Source organism: Pongo pygmaeus, chromosome 6, assembly GCF_028885625.2.
Source record: "Pongo pygmaeus isolate AG05252 chromosome 6, NHGRI_mPonPyg2-v2.0_pri, whole genome shotgun sequence".
NCBI lineage: Eukaryota > Metazoa > Chordata > Mammalia > Primates > Hominidae > Pongo > Pongo pygmaeus.
The window spans coordinates 116449001-116466881 of NC_072379.2; the positions used below are offsets into that span (position 1 = coordinate 116449001).

Consider the following 17881-nt stretch of genomic DNA (forward strand, 5'->3'; position numbering starts at 1 on the left):
TCAATAGAAAAATAGGATACAGCATCTTGCTGAAATAATAAAGGAGTCATTTATCACATTTAAAATGAATTCAGTAATCACTATTAAGCTAAAGAACTTCCTCTTCTTCCTCAGGCTTAACATTTCTGAAGCTCTCTGTTTAAGCTTCACTTTCTATGGTCAGCCAGGGCTGAAAGAACAGGCTTAGCTTTGTGGGCAGCTGACAGAGGGAGAGGGTTCTCCCCAGCTGCCTCATCAAGACCACATGTAGAGGAAGGGAGAAGGAGGGCAGAGCTCTCATTGTAACTCGGTCCCCAGGGAAACGTTACTTTTTCCTGGGAGGACTGAATTATTCTCTTAATGACTGTCTAATAAACTGCTTCTAAAGCTCAGACTGTTAGACATCGTAATGGAATTACATTTCACAGTACCCAAAGGCAGAATGTAATCTGTCTTTCCTAAGGACCTGAACAAACAGGAAGGGTGTCCACCTCTCTCCAAAGTGCAGATGTTGTTTATATGAAATTTCTCCTTTTGCAAGTTGGCTGTATTATGAGAAAAGTGCTTATCGGACAGTACATTAAAAACTGGTGTTTCATTAAAAGGACTATCCAATAAATAGACTTTCTAGTAACTACATGTTTTTATTTCCTTCCCTAGAGATATATTCCTTCAGTGTTAATGGATAATTTTGCATAGAGGTGTGTATGCCTACTATGTATTCTATGCCTATTTGTTATTGCTGCTAAGAAGGAAAAATCCATGTAAGTTAGTGTACTCATGAAATACAGAGGAAACAAAAGAAAAGGTGTGAAAAGCTAATGAAGAGCAAGTGGTCAGTTCTGGTGCGGTTTGATGGAGTGGAGAAAGCCACCCACCAGATACTGCAATTGCCTTTTTTTTTTTTCTTTTGAATTTTACCAGCTGGAAAAATGAGAAAATTGAGCCAGGCCCTTTATCTTTCAGATCCCTTCCAGACTGGCAGTCTTGAAGTACAGACAGACACAAGCTGCTAAGGTAATTCAAAAGAAGAACTGACTAAACACAGCATGGCCAGGAAAGACAAATAGATGAGGTGGGGACTTCAGCCGGGTCTCTCACAGGATGTCCAGGACATGGGATTGGTGAGGGGAGGTGGGAAGAGTGTCCCAAATATGGAAGAGGGAAGGAACTGTGGAGGAGCGGTCAAAATGGATGCTGATGTTTGCAAATAACAAAAGGGATGAATAAATGACAGGCTTCTACAAGTAAACAATCTATGTAACTGTTACTAATTCAAGGTGCTGGATCTGATCCCCCACCTAGCATGTCCCCTGAACGAATGACTTCAAGGCCACATAGTTGTCCCTGAGTTTTCCACATGCCAACCTCCTCCTCCCTAGGCCTGAGATGTGTTGCAAGTGCTGCTCCTTCTGCCCAGACCCCCTGCCTCCCTATTCTCAGCAAACTCTTCTTCCTTTAGATAACAAATTAGCCTGACCTGCAAATCCTTCAGTGTGACCCACAGGTAGAGACGCCTCCACCCCAAATTCCTAAAATAAGTACTCTTCCCCACTTCAGCCCGGGTTTCTATAATGGTACCTTACCTGTTTCTTTCATAGCACATATTAGCCACCTGTTTAATTAGCATGATTTGAGTGTTGTACCCATGAAGTCGGACAGAATCAGAACTGGGAACACAGAGTTTAATCTGATGTTATTTATCAGATTTGTGGCCCTGCCACTCAAGAAGAGACAAGGCTTAAATAGCTGAATCCAGTCCAGTGGTAAAATAGCATGGGTAAAGGTTACAGATTCAAACACAAGCTGAGAACTAGGTAATGTGTAAACTGAATCTACCCTACTTGGAAGGCATGGACTTAGACGCTTGTACACAGTGACTATTAGTGGGACTCTACTGGTTTTTTTCCTGTTATTGAGGAAAGCGTAAGGCCAGATCGCAAGTCCTCAACAAGCCTGGCCGATGCACAGACTTGGCCAGCCAAGAAAATAACCCTAAATTTTCATGGAAAGAGAATCCAGGTTTCTTGAGATGGAAAAAATGTGGGGGGATGGGGACAGGGGGTATATTTTTATCTTCATTAATATTCAGAATTAAATATAATCGAACATTATTTTTTGGGTTAGGATGAAAGAATCATATATTGGGTATTTTTAAATACTTGAAATGTTTACAGGAATTTCATATATTAGAATAGCTTCATGTCCAGTTTAAACTGGTGACTGAGTTTAGGGTTGTGGTCTTAAGAAGGGGTAAGAGAACTTTATTAAGTTTACGTACATGGTACAAGGCTATTAAGAGAACATTTGAGCCACAATTTATAAATTTAATTTTCTGGTTTTATAAGAGTTAATTAAGTACTTGGGAAGATTTGTCAGACAGCAGAAGTTCTTAAAAAAAGAAATAAAATATATTAAAGTTTAAAGACCAAACTATTTAAAGAAATGTAATTAAGCTATGAGTCCCTTCAAAGGTGATTGTTAAATTTTGCTAGATTTATACATAGAAAGATAAAGCTTATACAATTAACTTAAAAGCCTGAGGGAAAGCCGGGCATTTGGATGTACAACTCTAACACACTGAATACATTTTTTAAAATAGCACTTGAATAATGCCTCCTGAATAAAAACTGTCCTTCAAGGTCCCAAATCCTACACAGATAGTTTCTTTCTGAAGGCCTGTCTTTCCATGAGAACACTAGCTCTCTGAGGGTGAGAGGACCCCCGTCTTGTCCCACGGTCCCCAGGCCAGGGGCAAATGTTTACAGAATAACCAGCTAACACTGTTCTGATGCACTTATCACACTGTGTTTTGATGATCAGTTGCCATGGCTATATGTCCTTTCAATCTTAGCAATGGATCTTCCTTGGTGTGCCACAAAGTGAGGATTTGGAAAAAGCTATGACTGACTGACGGGAAGAACAGGCTAAGAAGTTCTAAGTCTAGATGACTGATAACGAAAAAGGAAGTCGGCGGGGGAAGCCCGGAGTTAGGTTTGGGGACAGGACATGTTGAGTTTGTTATGTGTGCAGTGTCAGATGGACTGCATTATATAGATCTGTAGCTGATTACATGAACTTAACACAAAATAGAGGGGTACGCAGACAAAGGAGAAAGCTGGATCAATTTTTAAACATGAATTCTGGAAGAAACATTACTTACATATATGTATATATAGTCCTTCACCAGGTCTTACAAAAAGTAAGTGTTCAAAAAAGTTTTTTTAACTTAATAAGAATGACATTAAATATTTCGTATTCTGGGTAAGTGATGAGATGCTGTATCTGGATTTGTAGTATGTTCACCTGGTATTAATAGTAATGAAAAACAATTTTATTTTCCTAAAAGTAAGGTCTCAGATAAAATGCTAACGTCACCAAAATGTACAGAGCTCTTTCAGCATACATTTTCCCAAAATTTAAAATGTGCACATTTTAAATAACACCATATAACACACATGACCTAAAGGGAGTAATTCTTTTTAGAATTATATTTTATTCATAAAAATCAAATCCTTTTTTGGTGGTATGGAGGGTTCACACAAAAATAAATATTTATTTACTTTTAGGAGAAATATCCCTTGATTAGAAGTCAGGCACAGGGCCAGGCATGGTGGCTCACGCCTGTAATCCCAGCACTTTGGGAGGCCGAGGCAGGTGGATCATGAGGTCAGGAGATTGAGACCATCCTGGCTAACATGGTGAAACCCCATCTCTACTGAAAATACAAAAAATTAGCTGGGCATGGTGGTGGGCGCCTGTAGTCCCAGCTACTCGGGAGGCTGAGGCAGGAGAATGGCGTGAACCCAGGAGGCGGAGCTTGCAGTGAGCCGAGATCACGCCACTGCACTCCAGCCTGGGCGACAGAGCAAGACTCCGTCTCAAAAAAAAAAAAAAAAAAAAAAAAAAAAAAAGGCAGGCACAGAAACTGACTTTGTATTTTACAAGAAAGAAGATTCACATAAATCTTTGCTTTACCAAGTAATTACGATATTAAGACAGGGGACAATTGGGAACACTGGTATGTCCTACATGAAGGAAATAATTTGGCCAAGGAAAAACAAAAAAAATGATTCTGTGATACCAGCAGCTCTATTAAATTGATATCACTGTACTATATGAGGTTTTGGGATCTGTTACAATTTTCCTTCTCTTCAAAAGAGGAATGATCATTATATAACTCTTTCGTATTTTTAAGCAACAATTCTGAGATCATGTATTATATAATTAATGAAGTTTAGTATTTCCTACTAAAAAGGGTATAATTGTTTTTTATTAAATACTAGTACAAAGCCTAGTATTGTCCTGAAAGGTCGAGTTTCTTGTATCTCTCCAGGGAACTAGAAGAAGAAATTGTGATCAATTGGCAGTGTGCTTTAAGTGCCCACAAAGATTAGGTTCTGTGATATTACAAGATTTCTGATGCTTTGCAGGACTCATCCATTCCCTTGTACACACACCCCAGGGGCTGTTTTATTAACCTACTTGAAGTGCTTATTGGTATAGGAAAGGCATTTCCTTTTTTCCAGTTTCTATTCTTTGCAGCACAGCCCACTCTCAAATGCAATGGAAAAGAGAGTGAACCTGAAGCTTGGAACTTTCCTTTCAAAATAAGTTAAAACAATTTTATCAGAGAGCTAGGGGGAGAGGGGTATACTTTACCTGAAATAGTGCCAATCCTACATAATAAAACTGGTATCTTTTCTGATTATTTACGTGAATTATCTTTGGCAATGAGATTTAAATATTGACAGTGATAAAGTTAATGCCAGTATCGGTAATTTGAAAAGCTACAGACCTATGACTGTCTTTACCTCACCATTTGTCCTTCTTGTTGAGATCATACAGTGGCTAGGCTTTGGCCAAAAGCATATATTTATGACCAAGTAACTCATTTAAATATAACATGGGGTAGATTTCTCTCATTAAATTCAGAATTTCAGATATTAATTCTAATTACCAGTGGCAGACACTGTTCAATGAATTCCCAAAAGCCATTCTCACCCCACACTTCTGCCCGCCACCATCTCCCCTGCCCCAGCACAAATGCATGCACATACTCTAATACAATAGACACAGAAATTTGTTCAAGCACTTGGTGGAGAGCTTCAATCTTGGAAAAGCAGGTTTGGCCATGGTCTGGGATGAAACCAGTTTTAGTTAATGAAACATTAAAGAGAAGTCTTATGTTTCTGGAAAAGTGCTTTCCTCCCTGATAAGGAGGAGACTGAGGAAGCCGAAGCTTTCTATCCTTTGCTGCAGCCTGCTTTTTGCCCTTGAACATGTTTTCGCAAGGGCACAGTGTCTGCAGCCTTGTGGGCACACTGCAGTCTTGAGGGGAGGGTCAACAGACTCCCCTGGACCTGGGACCTGAGACGTTGGACACCTACCACAGACATCTGGTTATGTGAGGGGGAAAATCCTCTTTCTGTGAAGCAGCTAGCAATTGGGGTGTTATTAGCAGCTTAAAATCCTGCAATAATGCAATGACAATACTGTCCTCTAAATGTGGCCCATTGTGCAGGATTAAATGAGAAAATCTTACTCAATCAAACTCTATTATTTCTAATCTACCTTGACACTCAGCTACTGGCCCAATTTAAAAATATTAAATAATGATGTGTTTGGTCAGCTCTCAATTATTTTTATCATTTGGGAGAATATAGAATATTTATTTTGTTATTCTGTGAAAGTCACTAAAAGTTATTATTACTCTTGAAAATGTGTCAAAAGGTATAGAATTCTACTTTTTCACGTGGCTTAATATTTACCATAGCGTAGTATAACAGGCCTATTGCAAAATGTGCCCACAGGGGTGTATGTTTTGAAGGCTCCAAGAAAGATGTAAGTTTTCCTTAAGAAGAGTGATTAATTTTCTAACCAAGCTTTCTACAGCATTTAGAACTTGGTGAGATTCCTTGATAGCCACGGTGAAACTAATTTGCTTTTTCTTGTAGTTAATGTAGTGCAGAAATTGTTATGGGTTTCACATTCATTATGTTTTTTGGCCCTTAAATGTCAAAAATCTGTACTTGCCCAAGGCTGCATAGTTAGTAAGAGGTGGAACTCAAGTGAGATCTCCTGACAGCTAAAACCCCTGCTCTTCTGGCAATAGGCTGCAGTTGCTGTTTGTTACCTTATTCACAACTTTCCTTCGTAAGAACCTCTGCAGCAGTCCCTGCATGGGCTCGCCATCCCACCGCAGCTGCACCCAGCGGAAATGCTGCTGCACCAGCAAGTCGGAGCCCTGGAGACAGGCCTTGGCAATGGTTCCCATCAGAAAGCAGTTCTCATGAAAGTAATAACATTCGGATATTCCATTTCCTGAAACAAACCAAAAAGCAATGGCCCATCCTCAGTGAGTTATGTTATGGGACAGATTCAAATTAAAATAATGTAAAGAACATGAAGTATAACTGGTACTCTGGGAAACGGAAAGATTAGAATATTATGGAAGCTTGCTTCTCAGCATGGTCCCTCTATTAGCATTACCTTTTTGGAAAGTGCAGGGGCTTTCAGTGCTGCGATTTTCAAGAGGTGCCAAAAAGTCCCTCAATAACTCAGACAGTGAAGATTTTTCCAAATTTTCTAAAATGATAATGATTTTCTTCTTACTGGGAGATTGTTTCACTGGGATCAGACAAGCTATAATAAAAAAGGAAATTCAGTGATTCAAGCTTTTGACAAACATTTATACAAACTGGCAAAACTAAAAAAGTCTGAAGTTATAAAGCATTAGCAAAGATGTGGTATAATGGGAATGTTCTTAAATTGCTTGGGGAGTGAACAACTCTGGAAAACTGTTCAGTATTATTTGATATGTTTGAACACACTCACAATGATCCAACATTCCTTGTTCTATAACAAGTCTCAAATGGAATCAACCCAATGTCCATCAACAATAGAATAAATGAATAAATAAGAGTATGTTCATACAACAAATAGAAAGTGAACAAATGACAACTTTCACAACATGGAAGACTCACAAACAATATATTAAGAAGCAAATCACAAAAGATTATATACGACGTGATTTCATCATGTAAAGTTCAAAACAGGCAACACTAAATCTGTAATTTAGGGATTCATACACAGGGAGTAAAACTATAAAGAAAAGCTAAGAAATGATTATCATCAAAGAGTAGTGGTTACTTCCAAAGGGAAGGGTTTGCGATAAGGGGGACGGACCACACAGTCACATTCTGAGAGCTGAGAATATTTTATTTCTTGGCCTAGTCAGTGGTTACATGGTTATTTTATTTTAAATTATTAATTAATCTGTAAACATAAGTAGTACGTATTTTAGTATATCTATTTCATAATACAAAAGGTTAAAAGCCCTTAAATGACCTTTAAATTATGCATATGTAAAATGTTCATAAAATTATGTAGACAGGGCCAGGCACGGTGGCTCATGATGGTAATCCCAGCACTTTGGGAGGCCAAGGTGGGTAGATCACTTGAGGCCAGCCTGGGCAACATGGTGAAACCCTGCCTGTACAAAAAATACAAAAAATTAGACAGATATGGTAGCAGGCGCCTGTATTCCCAGCTACTTGGGAGGCTGAGGTGAGAGGATCACCTGAGCCCAGGAGGTTGAGGCTACAGTGAGCTGTGATTGTGCCACTGCACTGCCGCCTGGGCAACAGAGCAAGACTCTGTCTCGAAAACAAAAAAATAATAATGTAGACAGGGCCTCAGAGAGATAAGTAAATCCCTCTTTCCACTTTCCAGATCTCGGAGAGGCTGAAGTAATTTGCGGTCTCAGAAACAATGGTAAGGGAGGAGTAAAATCCAGGACTTCCAACTCATATTTTCCCATTCCTTTCATTCAGGATGGGAAGGGCTGACTTTGTATCAACCCAAAATGAAAGCTGGAAAAGTAAATGAAAAATTAATATTATATATAGGAAATGAATAAGGGCACAACACATACTTAAAACAGTACCTGGCACCTACTAAGCAAAAACTAGTAATATTTTAGTTAAAATGTATTATATATGGCACTTCCCATATACAAATCAATTATAAAATAAAATCACTTTAGTTTCTTGAAGATTCTAAGATGCCACAGTTTTAGTCAAATTAACCTTGAAAAGAGACCAGTTTAGGATACTTGAGAGTAACATTACCAAATAGTCTACTTTTTACAAATATTCATGATAGTATATTCTCAATTCCTTCTTGTTACTATAGACACAATGCATTTTCATTTTTTTGTTGTTGTTGTTGTTTGTTTTTTGAGACAGAGTCTCGCTCTGTTGCTTAGGCTGGAGTGCAGTAGCGCGATCTCAGCTCACTGCAAGCTCCGCCTCCCGGGTTCACGCTGTTCTCCTGCCTCAGCCTCCTGAGTAGCTGGGACTATAGGCCCCCGCCACCACGCCCGGCTAATTTTTTTCTATTTTTTAGTAGAGACAGGGTTTCACCGTGTTAGCCAGGAAGATCTCCATCTCCTGACCTCGTGATCCGCCCACCTCAGCCTCCCAAAGTGCTGGGATTACGGGTGTGAGCCACCACGCCCGGCCACATTTTCATTTTCAAAAGAACTCCTTGAACATTGTAAATGAATCTCTTCTCAGACAGAAATGGCTTTTCTGGATGCTATGAAAATTTAAAAACTAGAAAGCTAGAAACAATCACAGCCACCTCTCAATCTAGTTGTACTTGTGGAGGGCTGTTAACACTAGCATCTAGTGTGTGTCAGATCCCTTTCAACACAGCTGTTCGGTAAAGAATGCTAAAATTCTGTTTCTTTGGGTCCAAATGTTATTTCAGAAATAGATGTATTGTGGAAGTATGAGAAATCCGTAGTTGGTTAAAACAACAATGGAAAACTAACAAACATTTTAAATTCAGTGATTAAAAAAACACACAGGATTGATGGTTTATGTATCTGGTTTTCTGTAATTGAGGACTGAAGGTCTCCAGTTTTTCCCTGATTTGTGTTAAGTGCATCGCCAGTTTAAGTGGCTCTGAAGCTGCTGCAGCCAGCCAGAATGTATCTGAAGGAAGGAATATTTCCTTGCATTTCAACAAATGTTTATCCAATGCCTCTTTGCTACAGGTACTGGATGCTGAGTGCTATGGCATGCCAGAAGTGACTCATTCTAACTGGGGGTGTGTAGCATTTTATTTATTTTTTTGAGATGGAGTCTTGTTCTGTTGCCCAGGCTGGAGTGCAGTGGCGTGATCTCGGCTCACTGCAACCTCCACCTCCTGGGTTCAAGTGATTCTCCTGCCTCAGCCTCCCGAGTAGCTGGGATTACAGGTGCACACCACCATGCCAAATACAAAAAATTTTTTTTGTATTTTTTTTCTGATTTTTTTTATTAACTTTAAGTTTTAGGGTACATGTGCACAACGTGCAGGTTTGTTACATCGTATTTTAGTAGAGATGGGAGTCACCATATTGGTCAGGCTGGTCTCAAAGTCCTGACTTCGTGATCCACCCGCCTCACCCTCCCAAAGTGCTGGGATTACAGGTGTGAGCCACTGCACCTGGCCAGCATTTTAAACTAAGTTTAAGAAATGGCACTGGCCGAAGAATGGAGGCTGGGCAGGATTCAGTTCTAGAAGGGAATATGGCAACAGATCAAGGTCAGAATAGTTACAAAAGCGGCATCATGGTGAGCTCAAAGCTGATCCATATAGCAAGTCGGGCGAGGGCTGGGAACTTGGTGTGGGGCTACAGGAGTGGCAGGGGGCCCAGCAGTCACAGCTGTGGAAGGCAGGCTGCATCTTCATCCTGAGCTGCAGGAATCGCTGGACCCATCCCCAGTGATTCTCGGCGCTTCTGACTTAATTGTGCTGTGCTGGGCCTGGGGCACTGGCATTTCGTAAAGGCTCCCTAGTTACTGGAGTGTGCAACCAGGGGCAAGATTTGCTGATATGAAGCCTCAGGACCAAGCCAAAAATGAAAAGTAGAAGACCCAGAATGTCTTGTTGGGAGGGAGCTACTTGTTCTGGGAATCAGTGGAAGTCTTTAAATTGGGGGATAAACAGGATTTGACTCCTGCTCTGAGATCTTCGCTGGTGCAGAGAATTGGCTGAGGAGGAAAGAAATAGAACACACCTCCTAGACTCTTACTGCTATGGTTAAGGAAAGAGATGAGGGGAGCCTCACCCGGGACCAAGGCACAGAATGAAAAGGCATTTTGAGACCGAATCAGTAAATCTCAGTGGTTGACTTACTGAAAGAGGGGCAGAGAGGAAATACTGGAGACAACTCTGAGGTTTCCACCAGAGAAGACGCTGAGCGGTTAAAGGAGGCAGACAGCAGATGTGACCAAGCATGTACTTGGGGAGGAGGTGGTGGTGATGGGTGATGTGTTTGATGAGTGAAGCATTGCTTCTCTGATGCCCAGCAGGTGGTGGGGCATGAGAGTGAGGGCATCGAGGAAGAATCCAGGCTGGAGATAAAATAAACCAGTTTTCAGGCATGCTGGGGTCTCTTGGAAAGAGGCAATATGCTCATTCTCCTGGGTCCTCAAGCGAGGACTGTATTGCTAATGACCTAATACATCTCACATTCAATGGACAGTTTGTGCCCTAGACAAAAAGGGGGAAGGGTTGCTATACATAACCATTGGGTTATCTTTCCACTTCATCTTTATCTTGGTCTCCCATGAAGTAGCAATCAAGGGTCAAACAGCACAGGTTTCTTTGGGGAAAAGCTTTGTCTTCATTCGCTTGCCTCATTGCCTCGGTTTTTCATTAGTACCTACTTTTCCATCTGACCACTTAAGTTCAACATCATTAGTCAAGGTGGGGCAAAGGTGAAATTTATTTTAGTTGAGAAATAGTGTGTGTCTAGTTCAGGTTATTCTGCATAGTTTCAGGTCTAAAATATTAACCAGCCACAGAAGCAGGAACTCATTACAGTTTCAAGGATCAACCAGTCTCTGATCAGGGCTTACGGAGAGGTGAAAGAAGGCCACGCACCCCATGTTACAGCTGCAGGTTCCTTTCTACCTACAGCCAAAAAGTCAGCCATTTGAATTCCCTTTGCTTTGTGCTACTTCAAAACGCTATTTCTGAAACCAGTCTGCTCCTTTTGATCTTTTTCTTCCAACTTGATAGGCTCTCTCAGCCCTGCAACTCTCCTGCAGGTTGGTAATTTTAACTGGACACTGTCTTTGTGAGGCTCAGGGCTACATCCCAGTTTTGTACATCCTTATATTAAAAGTCCCAGAGAGTGAATTCTGCAGCCAAACTTATCAGTTTAAAAATAATTAGCATATTGCATTTCTAGCTAAACCCAAACTGCTTTGTGTCACAGGTGACTGACTCCAAGTCTATAATCTCCCCTTTGAGGACAGAAAACAGCCCCTCTTTTCCATGTGCCCTTAAACCCTGGCTCTGGAGGAACGATGTTCTGAGAGGCCAAGTGGGAAGCACAGGGCAAGCCTTTAAAGAGTCTCCAGGAATGCAGGGCCCAAGGAGGTAATCTCATTTCTGGAGACTCCAATTGTCATAGTCTCCTATTGTAACAGCAACCCTATCCTCATTACTTTTACAAAGGAAAGTTCCCTTGAAAAATTCAAAGTATTACTTTAAAATACCCATCTAGTGTTTAAATTTTTTTTCTGTTTTACTGTTTACAGTCACTGTAATTTTAAAAAGTATCATCTTGCTAACCCAAGTCCACACTTTATACTGAGGAGAAATTTGACCTAATTCTCATATGCATTCACAGCCTCCTTACCAAATAACAGAGTCATATGACGTGACCCTCTCTCAAGAAAGGGAATATGAGAAGGAAATGTTATTTTAAAATAAACACAAAGTAATTTATGCTAGAATAAGTGCTGTGTCATTCTCTTTGAAATGGTCTTTTGTTCTCTATTCTTTTCTTCATGGGCACCATTTTAATCTCCATTTAAGTTTTAGATTCTTAAACCTAATTATTTAAAATACTTTTGCTATTCTTCATTTCTGTCCTTTTTGCTCATACCCTTCTTTAACTCTTTTCTGTGCCTGTTCCCTGGCTTTCTTCTACAGCGTCATAGAGAGGAACACATAAGGCAATGTGTGCTGTGCTCAGTGGAAGACAGAAGTTCAGCATTCTCACCCCGTTCAATCCACGTAGTTTAAAGCTCTCTCTTTAGAGAAAATAAGGTTAACCATCAGGAGTACGTGTAGAATACCTGAGGAATCAGAGTACTCTTCAGTTGTACTTACCATTTGATCACTTTAATTTTTTGGTGAAAAAAGAGAGTATCTGGTAGATAATCCCTATAATGCTCATTATTCTAAACGCTTGAGTGGAACAGCCTAGAAAACCCCTTTTCTCCATCCAGATCTCTGACTTCTCTACCCTGTGGCCTCATCCATCGCCACTTGACTGAAGGATCATTCCCTTCTGCATGCTTTCTGCACAGTGAAAGAACGGACGCCACGCCTGTCGATGGATCCTCCCCTGTGGCTCGCAGGAGTTCCCCTGCACTGCTCTGAAGTCTCTGGTGTCCTTGTTGATTCTATTTCTCCTCTATGTCTTCATCAGCCTCCAGCCCACAGTATGGGTCCTACTGAGAAGATGGCAGTGGAGGTAGAGTGAGTTTTAGGAGATGAGGGGGAACTGCAGCAGGGCAAGGATGAGAGGCCAGTCCACAATGTTCCTGATGTAGATTCTGAGAGCTTTAGCTTTCATTCTGGAGCCTTGGGAGTATAACAGCAGGGAACTGTCTGAATGGTTTTTTATTCTCCAGTGAGCCCCCAGATGCCTTGTGGAGGGCCCATGGAGGGAGTGAGACCAGAGGAAATACGAAAGGTTAATGATGAGGCCTCTACAATGCCTTGAACAAGAAATAATAGGTGATGGGGGGAATGGAGAGCAGGAGGAGGAGATAGAGGAAGCAGATTCCACAGAGCTTAGGGACTGCCTAGATACGGGGAGTGAGGCAGACAGGAAGTGATCATGTTCACCTTGCTAACTTGGGCAACTGCAGTCAAGGTCTTAGCAGATGAACCTTGTATTTGTATCATAGTTTTATCATTAAAAAGTGAAGAAAGATATTGATACTTATAAGTTACTAAGCTACATACAGAATAAAAATCCTTCTGTATGAATTTTCTTTTCTGCTTTACTGCTTATGATCATTTGCAATTTTAAAAAGTATCTGTCTTACTAACCCAATTCCATATCTTGCACTGAGGAATATTTGACCCAGTTATAATATGCATTCGCAGCCTCCTTACCAAACCACAGTCATGTGATATGAAGGGTACAGAAGGATTTTTATTCTGTATTTGGAGACGACATACCATTTCCTACTCTTCCTTCTTGAACCTAGAGTGGAGTATTTTGTCCTTAGTCTATTGTTCAAACACTTCATTTTTAAAATCCAAATTATTCTTTGTGCCTAGTCATCAATGACTCCCTTATCAATGTCTGTCTCTCTAATCTTACTTCTTTCTACCTCGACTCTAAGCAAGTTCTACTTGCTGCCACCTGAATTGAACTAAGAATTCTCTTTTTTTTTTTTGCCTATGCTATTTCTTGCATCAGAAAATTCACCAATTTATTCAACAAATAATTATTGACAATTTATATACAAGCTAAGAGAAGAATAAGTTAAAGTGCTAGCCTTCAAGGAGCTCATCATATAACATGGTGTGGGACAAGGCAAAACCCCAAATAATACCCTCATTGCCTTGACATACAGTTGGGTAGAGCCCAGAAGTATAAATAAAATCCACTGCTGTTTACCAGAAGGAGTGAATCACAGAAGCTTCATTTGAGGTGTCCTTAAAGTATTTGGACAGAGGCTTTTTCTATAGCCTCCAGAAAGGCAGAGACTGTGTCTATTTTAATCACTAGTCTATAACAGACTACTCTGCATCACACCGGCCACGTGGTAGCCATGGTGTCTGTGGGATGAGAGGCATTTACATGTTTACTCCTTAATTCTAGTGGAAACTGCAGCATGAGCAAAGACATGCACAGTGGAAAAGCAAAGGATACATAGGGAAGAAACATCCTATTCTGCTGGAGCATGGGTATCTATGTTAAAAGGGTCAGATCAGCAAATCGGGTGGATGAATGCTCCAGAATAGAAGGCCTTGAACAGCGTCGACCTAGTTCACTGGGCAATGGAGAGATGCGGGATGGGGAGGTGCAGAAATCACAGGGATTTTAATCAGAGGTCTGCTGGCCTGTGAAGAATGCTCAGGGAGGAGAAACAATAGACAGAGAAACTGTTTACCTAAAAGTGAGGAGTTCCAGGAAAGGGGGGTATAAAGTAAGATGGTGCTGATGGAAATGGATTTTAAAAAGCAGATTGAGACTGACTGGCAGGATGTGATGATGGACTGTGGGACGAGGGTGAGGGGCCCACAAATGAGAGACCTGGGGTTCCATGTGGTTCTCATACTGCTTTTAAAAATTAGAATAGTTAGCAATATTGAAAGAACAAAACCCCAAAGTTTTTACATAAAAACCTGGATTTCTGGCTACTTCCTGAAAGTCACAAGACCTGACGACACTGGACCTACAATTCTGTCAGCAACAAACAGCTGGTTCTGAGAGCTGCTGCCCCTCCTGGAGATGGGGGCATGCCTCCTTCTCCCTGCAGCCCCGCCCAGCCTGCTTCACCTCTTCCTGTGGCTTGTTGTTACTTGGGGGCATTGAGGTTTTCAAGCCTGCCAATGAGATCTGAGTTTCCAGTGTGGGAGCCAAGAGACATGGGCCACTCTTCAAACTGGAAAATTAGGAAGAGCAGCTCTTTTTTAAGAAGATGCCCACCATAGATCTAGAAATGCTGAGTTGGTCACCTTTGCATCCTTCATGACCTTGTTCATTGCACTCCAGTTTTATTAGCTCTCTAAGCTTAGAGCAGAATTCAGTCTGTGATTGCTATCTACCCCCATAGGGGGAGCACAAAATACTTTAGCTTCTTACTTTGAAAAGAAGCAAGAATGAAAGTTGAAAAAATGAGGGAGACTTTTGTTAGATAACAGGGGAAAAAAGATATTTTGGCACTGGGGCGTTTTTAAAGCCAGTAGTGATTAAGGTCAGGCTTAGGAGCTGGACTGCTGGGGTTTGAGTTCCGTTTTATGTTCTTGCTATGGGATCTTTGAGCAGGATACTTAACCTTTTATCTCAAGTGTTTTCACGTTTATAAATCAGGGATGGGATTGTATCTGCCTCAGAAAGTTGTGAGTTAATAAATGCAGTGTTTAGAATAGGGCCTACATGGTGAAACCCCATCTCTACTAAAAATACAAAAATTAGCTGGGTGTGGTGGCGAGCGCCTGTAGCCCCAGCTACTCGCGAGGCTGAGGCAGGAGAATCACTTGAACCAGTGAGGCAGAGGTTGCAGTGAGCCGAGATCGTGCCACCACACTCCAGCCCTGGTGACAGAGGAGTGAGACTCTGTCTCAAAAAAAAAAAAAAAAAAAGAATAGGGCCTACCAGAGTAAGAGCTTACAAAATGTTAGCTACGATTAGTAACATTATCAGAAAAAACAGCTTTCTGTAGCTAACTTTCACTAATTTCTAGCCCAAGACTGGCCTGTGTAGTACAGTGATATTCAGATTCTACTGGAATTTTCCTGCCCCTAAAATGTGCTTCTAGGTTTGTGGTATCCTCAGTGAAATCCTCAGTGCTTCCCTAAACCTGCCTTATAATTTCATTTCTTTTTTAAAAAATTTTAAAAAATTGTGGCTACAAAGTAGGCATATATATTTGTGTGTATATGAGGTGTTTTGATACAGGCATGCGAGTGAAATAATCACATCATGAAGAATGGGGTATATTTATCCCCTCAAGCATTTATCCTTTGTGTTACAAACAATCCAATTACCTTCTTCTAGTTATTTTACAATGTACAATTAAGTTATTACTGACTATAGGTACAATTATTACTGACTATAGTCATTATCAAACAGTAGGTCTCATTCATTCTTTCTATTTTTTCAGTACCCACTAACCACCCCCACCTACCCCCCAGCACCCCACACTACCCTTCTCTGCTTCTGGTAACCATCCTTCTACTCTCTATCTCCATGAATTCAATTGTTTTGATTTTTAGATCCCTCAAATAATTAAGAACCTGCAATGTTTGTCTTTCTGTGCCTGGCTTATTTCACACAACATAATGATCTCTAGTTCCATCCGTGTTGTTGCAAATGACAGGATCTCATCCTTTTTTTCTACGGCCGAATAGCATTCCATTGTGTATATGTACCATATTTTCTTTATCTATTCATCTGTTGACTTAGAAAGTGTTGGCTAGGCATGGTGGCTCACGCTTGTAATCCTAGCACTTTGGGAGATCCAAGGCGGGCAGATTGTTTGAGCTCAGGAGTTCAAGACCAGCCTGAGCAACATGGCAAACTCTTTGTCTACAAAAAATACACACACACACAAATTAGCTGGAAGTGTTGGCGTGTGCCTATAGTCCTACCTACTCAGGAGGCTGAGGTGGAAGTTTAGCTTGTGCCCCAGAAATCAAGGCTGCAGTGAGCTGAGATCACACCACTGTACTCTCTAGCCTGGGTGACACAGTGACCCTGTCTTTTTTAAAAAAAAAAAAAAGCATAGGTAATTTCTATCTTCCTAAGCTTGGTCTACATTTGCCCTGGCCACAAGATATAGAAGCACCCCTCCCCAACAAAGAGATTTTGAATTTGCATTTCAACCTATCCTTCTCCGATCTTACAACTGCTTCCTTCGCCCCTTCCCCAGGGGTCTCTGTGGCTTTGAGCCCTAGGAGACTAAAGTCTGGTCCATTTCAGTTTTGTGTCAGATTCACTAGTTATGCTATTCTACGGTATGCAATGCAGGGTTATGCTAATTCCACCTGTGATGAAACTTGGGGTATTAGACCCTGGAACCTAAGATTGAAAACTCATTAATAACATTACATTAATAAACATATTTAATCCTGGTGCTGCTACTACATAGCTGTGGCAAATTACTGGACCTCTCTGTGACCCTTTCCCCACCTTTGAAAGTAGAAATAATGATACCTACTTGCATAGGGCTGTTGTGGAGACTGAATGAGTTAATTAGTGCATGTGATGTATTTCACTAAGTGCCAGTCAATGGCATAGCAAGAGTGAGGTAGAGAAAGCGGTTGGCCCCAGGTGCAGCACTAAGGGATGTACTGGTTGTAGAGAATTTATGAGTAATAAAATTTACTAAAAAGTCGATCTGCTGTGTATCCCCACCATGCTCCAGCAATTCTAAACAGCATCAAAGATGCAATACCTAGTCCAGCTAGGGTGAACTGCTCCTACCACCTCCTCCCTTGGTATACCACTAGTGCCAGTAAGACAGTATGCTAGCAACAATTAATGATTAATAACAAAAGATAACAAAAAGAAGAAAAAAATGCAGGATGCTCAACAAATGCAATAATATACACATGAAGATAATTTTTGCAAGTGTTTATCCCACAGCTGCTGAATAATTAAAGTTATCTTAAATGTATCCCCAAGCAACACAATGTATTTTCTCTTAATGGCATAACTGAAGAGCATGTCTTTAGGTTATCACAGGCAATTTGCTGAAATGTTCTTACCGCTACTGATGAACAGGTCTAGTAGCTGTTCTTTGGAAAAACGAGCATCTACTTCAGCTCTCACTATTTCACAGGAGAATCCTGCAGCCATTTGTCTGTGCTGTGATAAGAAAATAGGGTGATTAGTTCTACCACTTGCCAGTTTTCAAATACAAGGGGATGATATACAAGTAATCAATACCTTCAGGCAGAGTGCAAGCTGATGTACTATGTAGTCTTGCAAGCTTCCTTCTGGGCCGTGGAAAATGACATTATGATATTGCTCAACCTATTAACAAACCAAGTAGAGACCTAGGGTGAAGATGCTAAATTGATGAGAGAAAAAAAGTGGTACACAGGTGTGGAATTCTTTTTTGATTGTCCTCATACTTTCAAA

At 40.8% G+C, this 17881-nt stretch overlaps 1 protein-coding gene across 4 annotated transcripts in view; it reads right to left on the minus strand.

Annotated features, from left to right (window-relative positions):
* CTTNBP2 (cortactin binding protein 2) overlaps positions 1–17881 on the minus strand; it is a 175017-nt gene that overhangs the window by 18142 nt on the left and 138994 nt on the right. For all 4 annotated transcript variants that reach the window (XM_054496022.2, XM_054496024.2, XM_063667792.1 and 1 more), the window contains 4 exons: positions 17687–17773; positions 17506–17605; positions 6472–6624; positions 6116–6303 (listed from right to left, as the gene is read on the minus strand). In XM_054496022.2, the coding sequence (XP_054351997.1) occupies positions 6116–6303; positions 6472–6624; positions 17506–17605; positions 17687–17773 (528 nt within the window). The remainder of the gene's footprint in view (positions 1–6115; positions 6304–6471; positions 6625–17505; positions 17606–17686; positions 17774–17881) is intronic.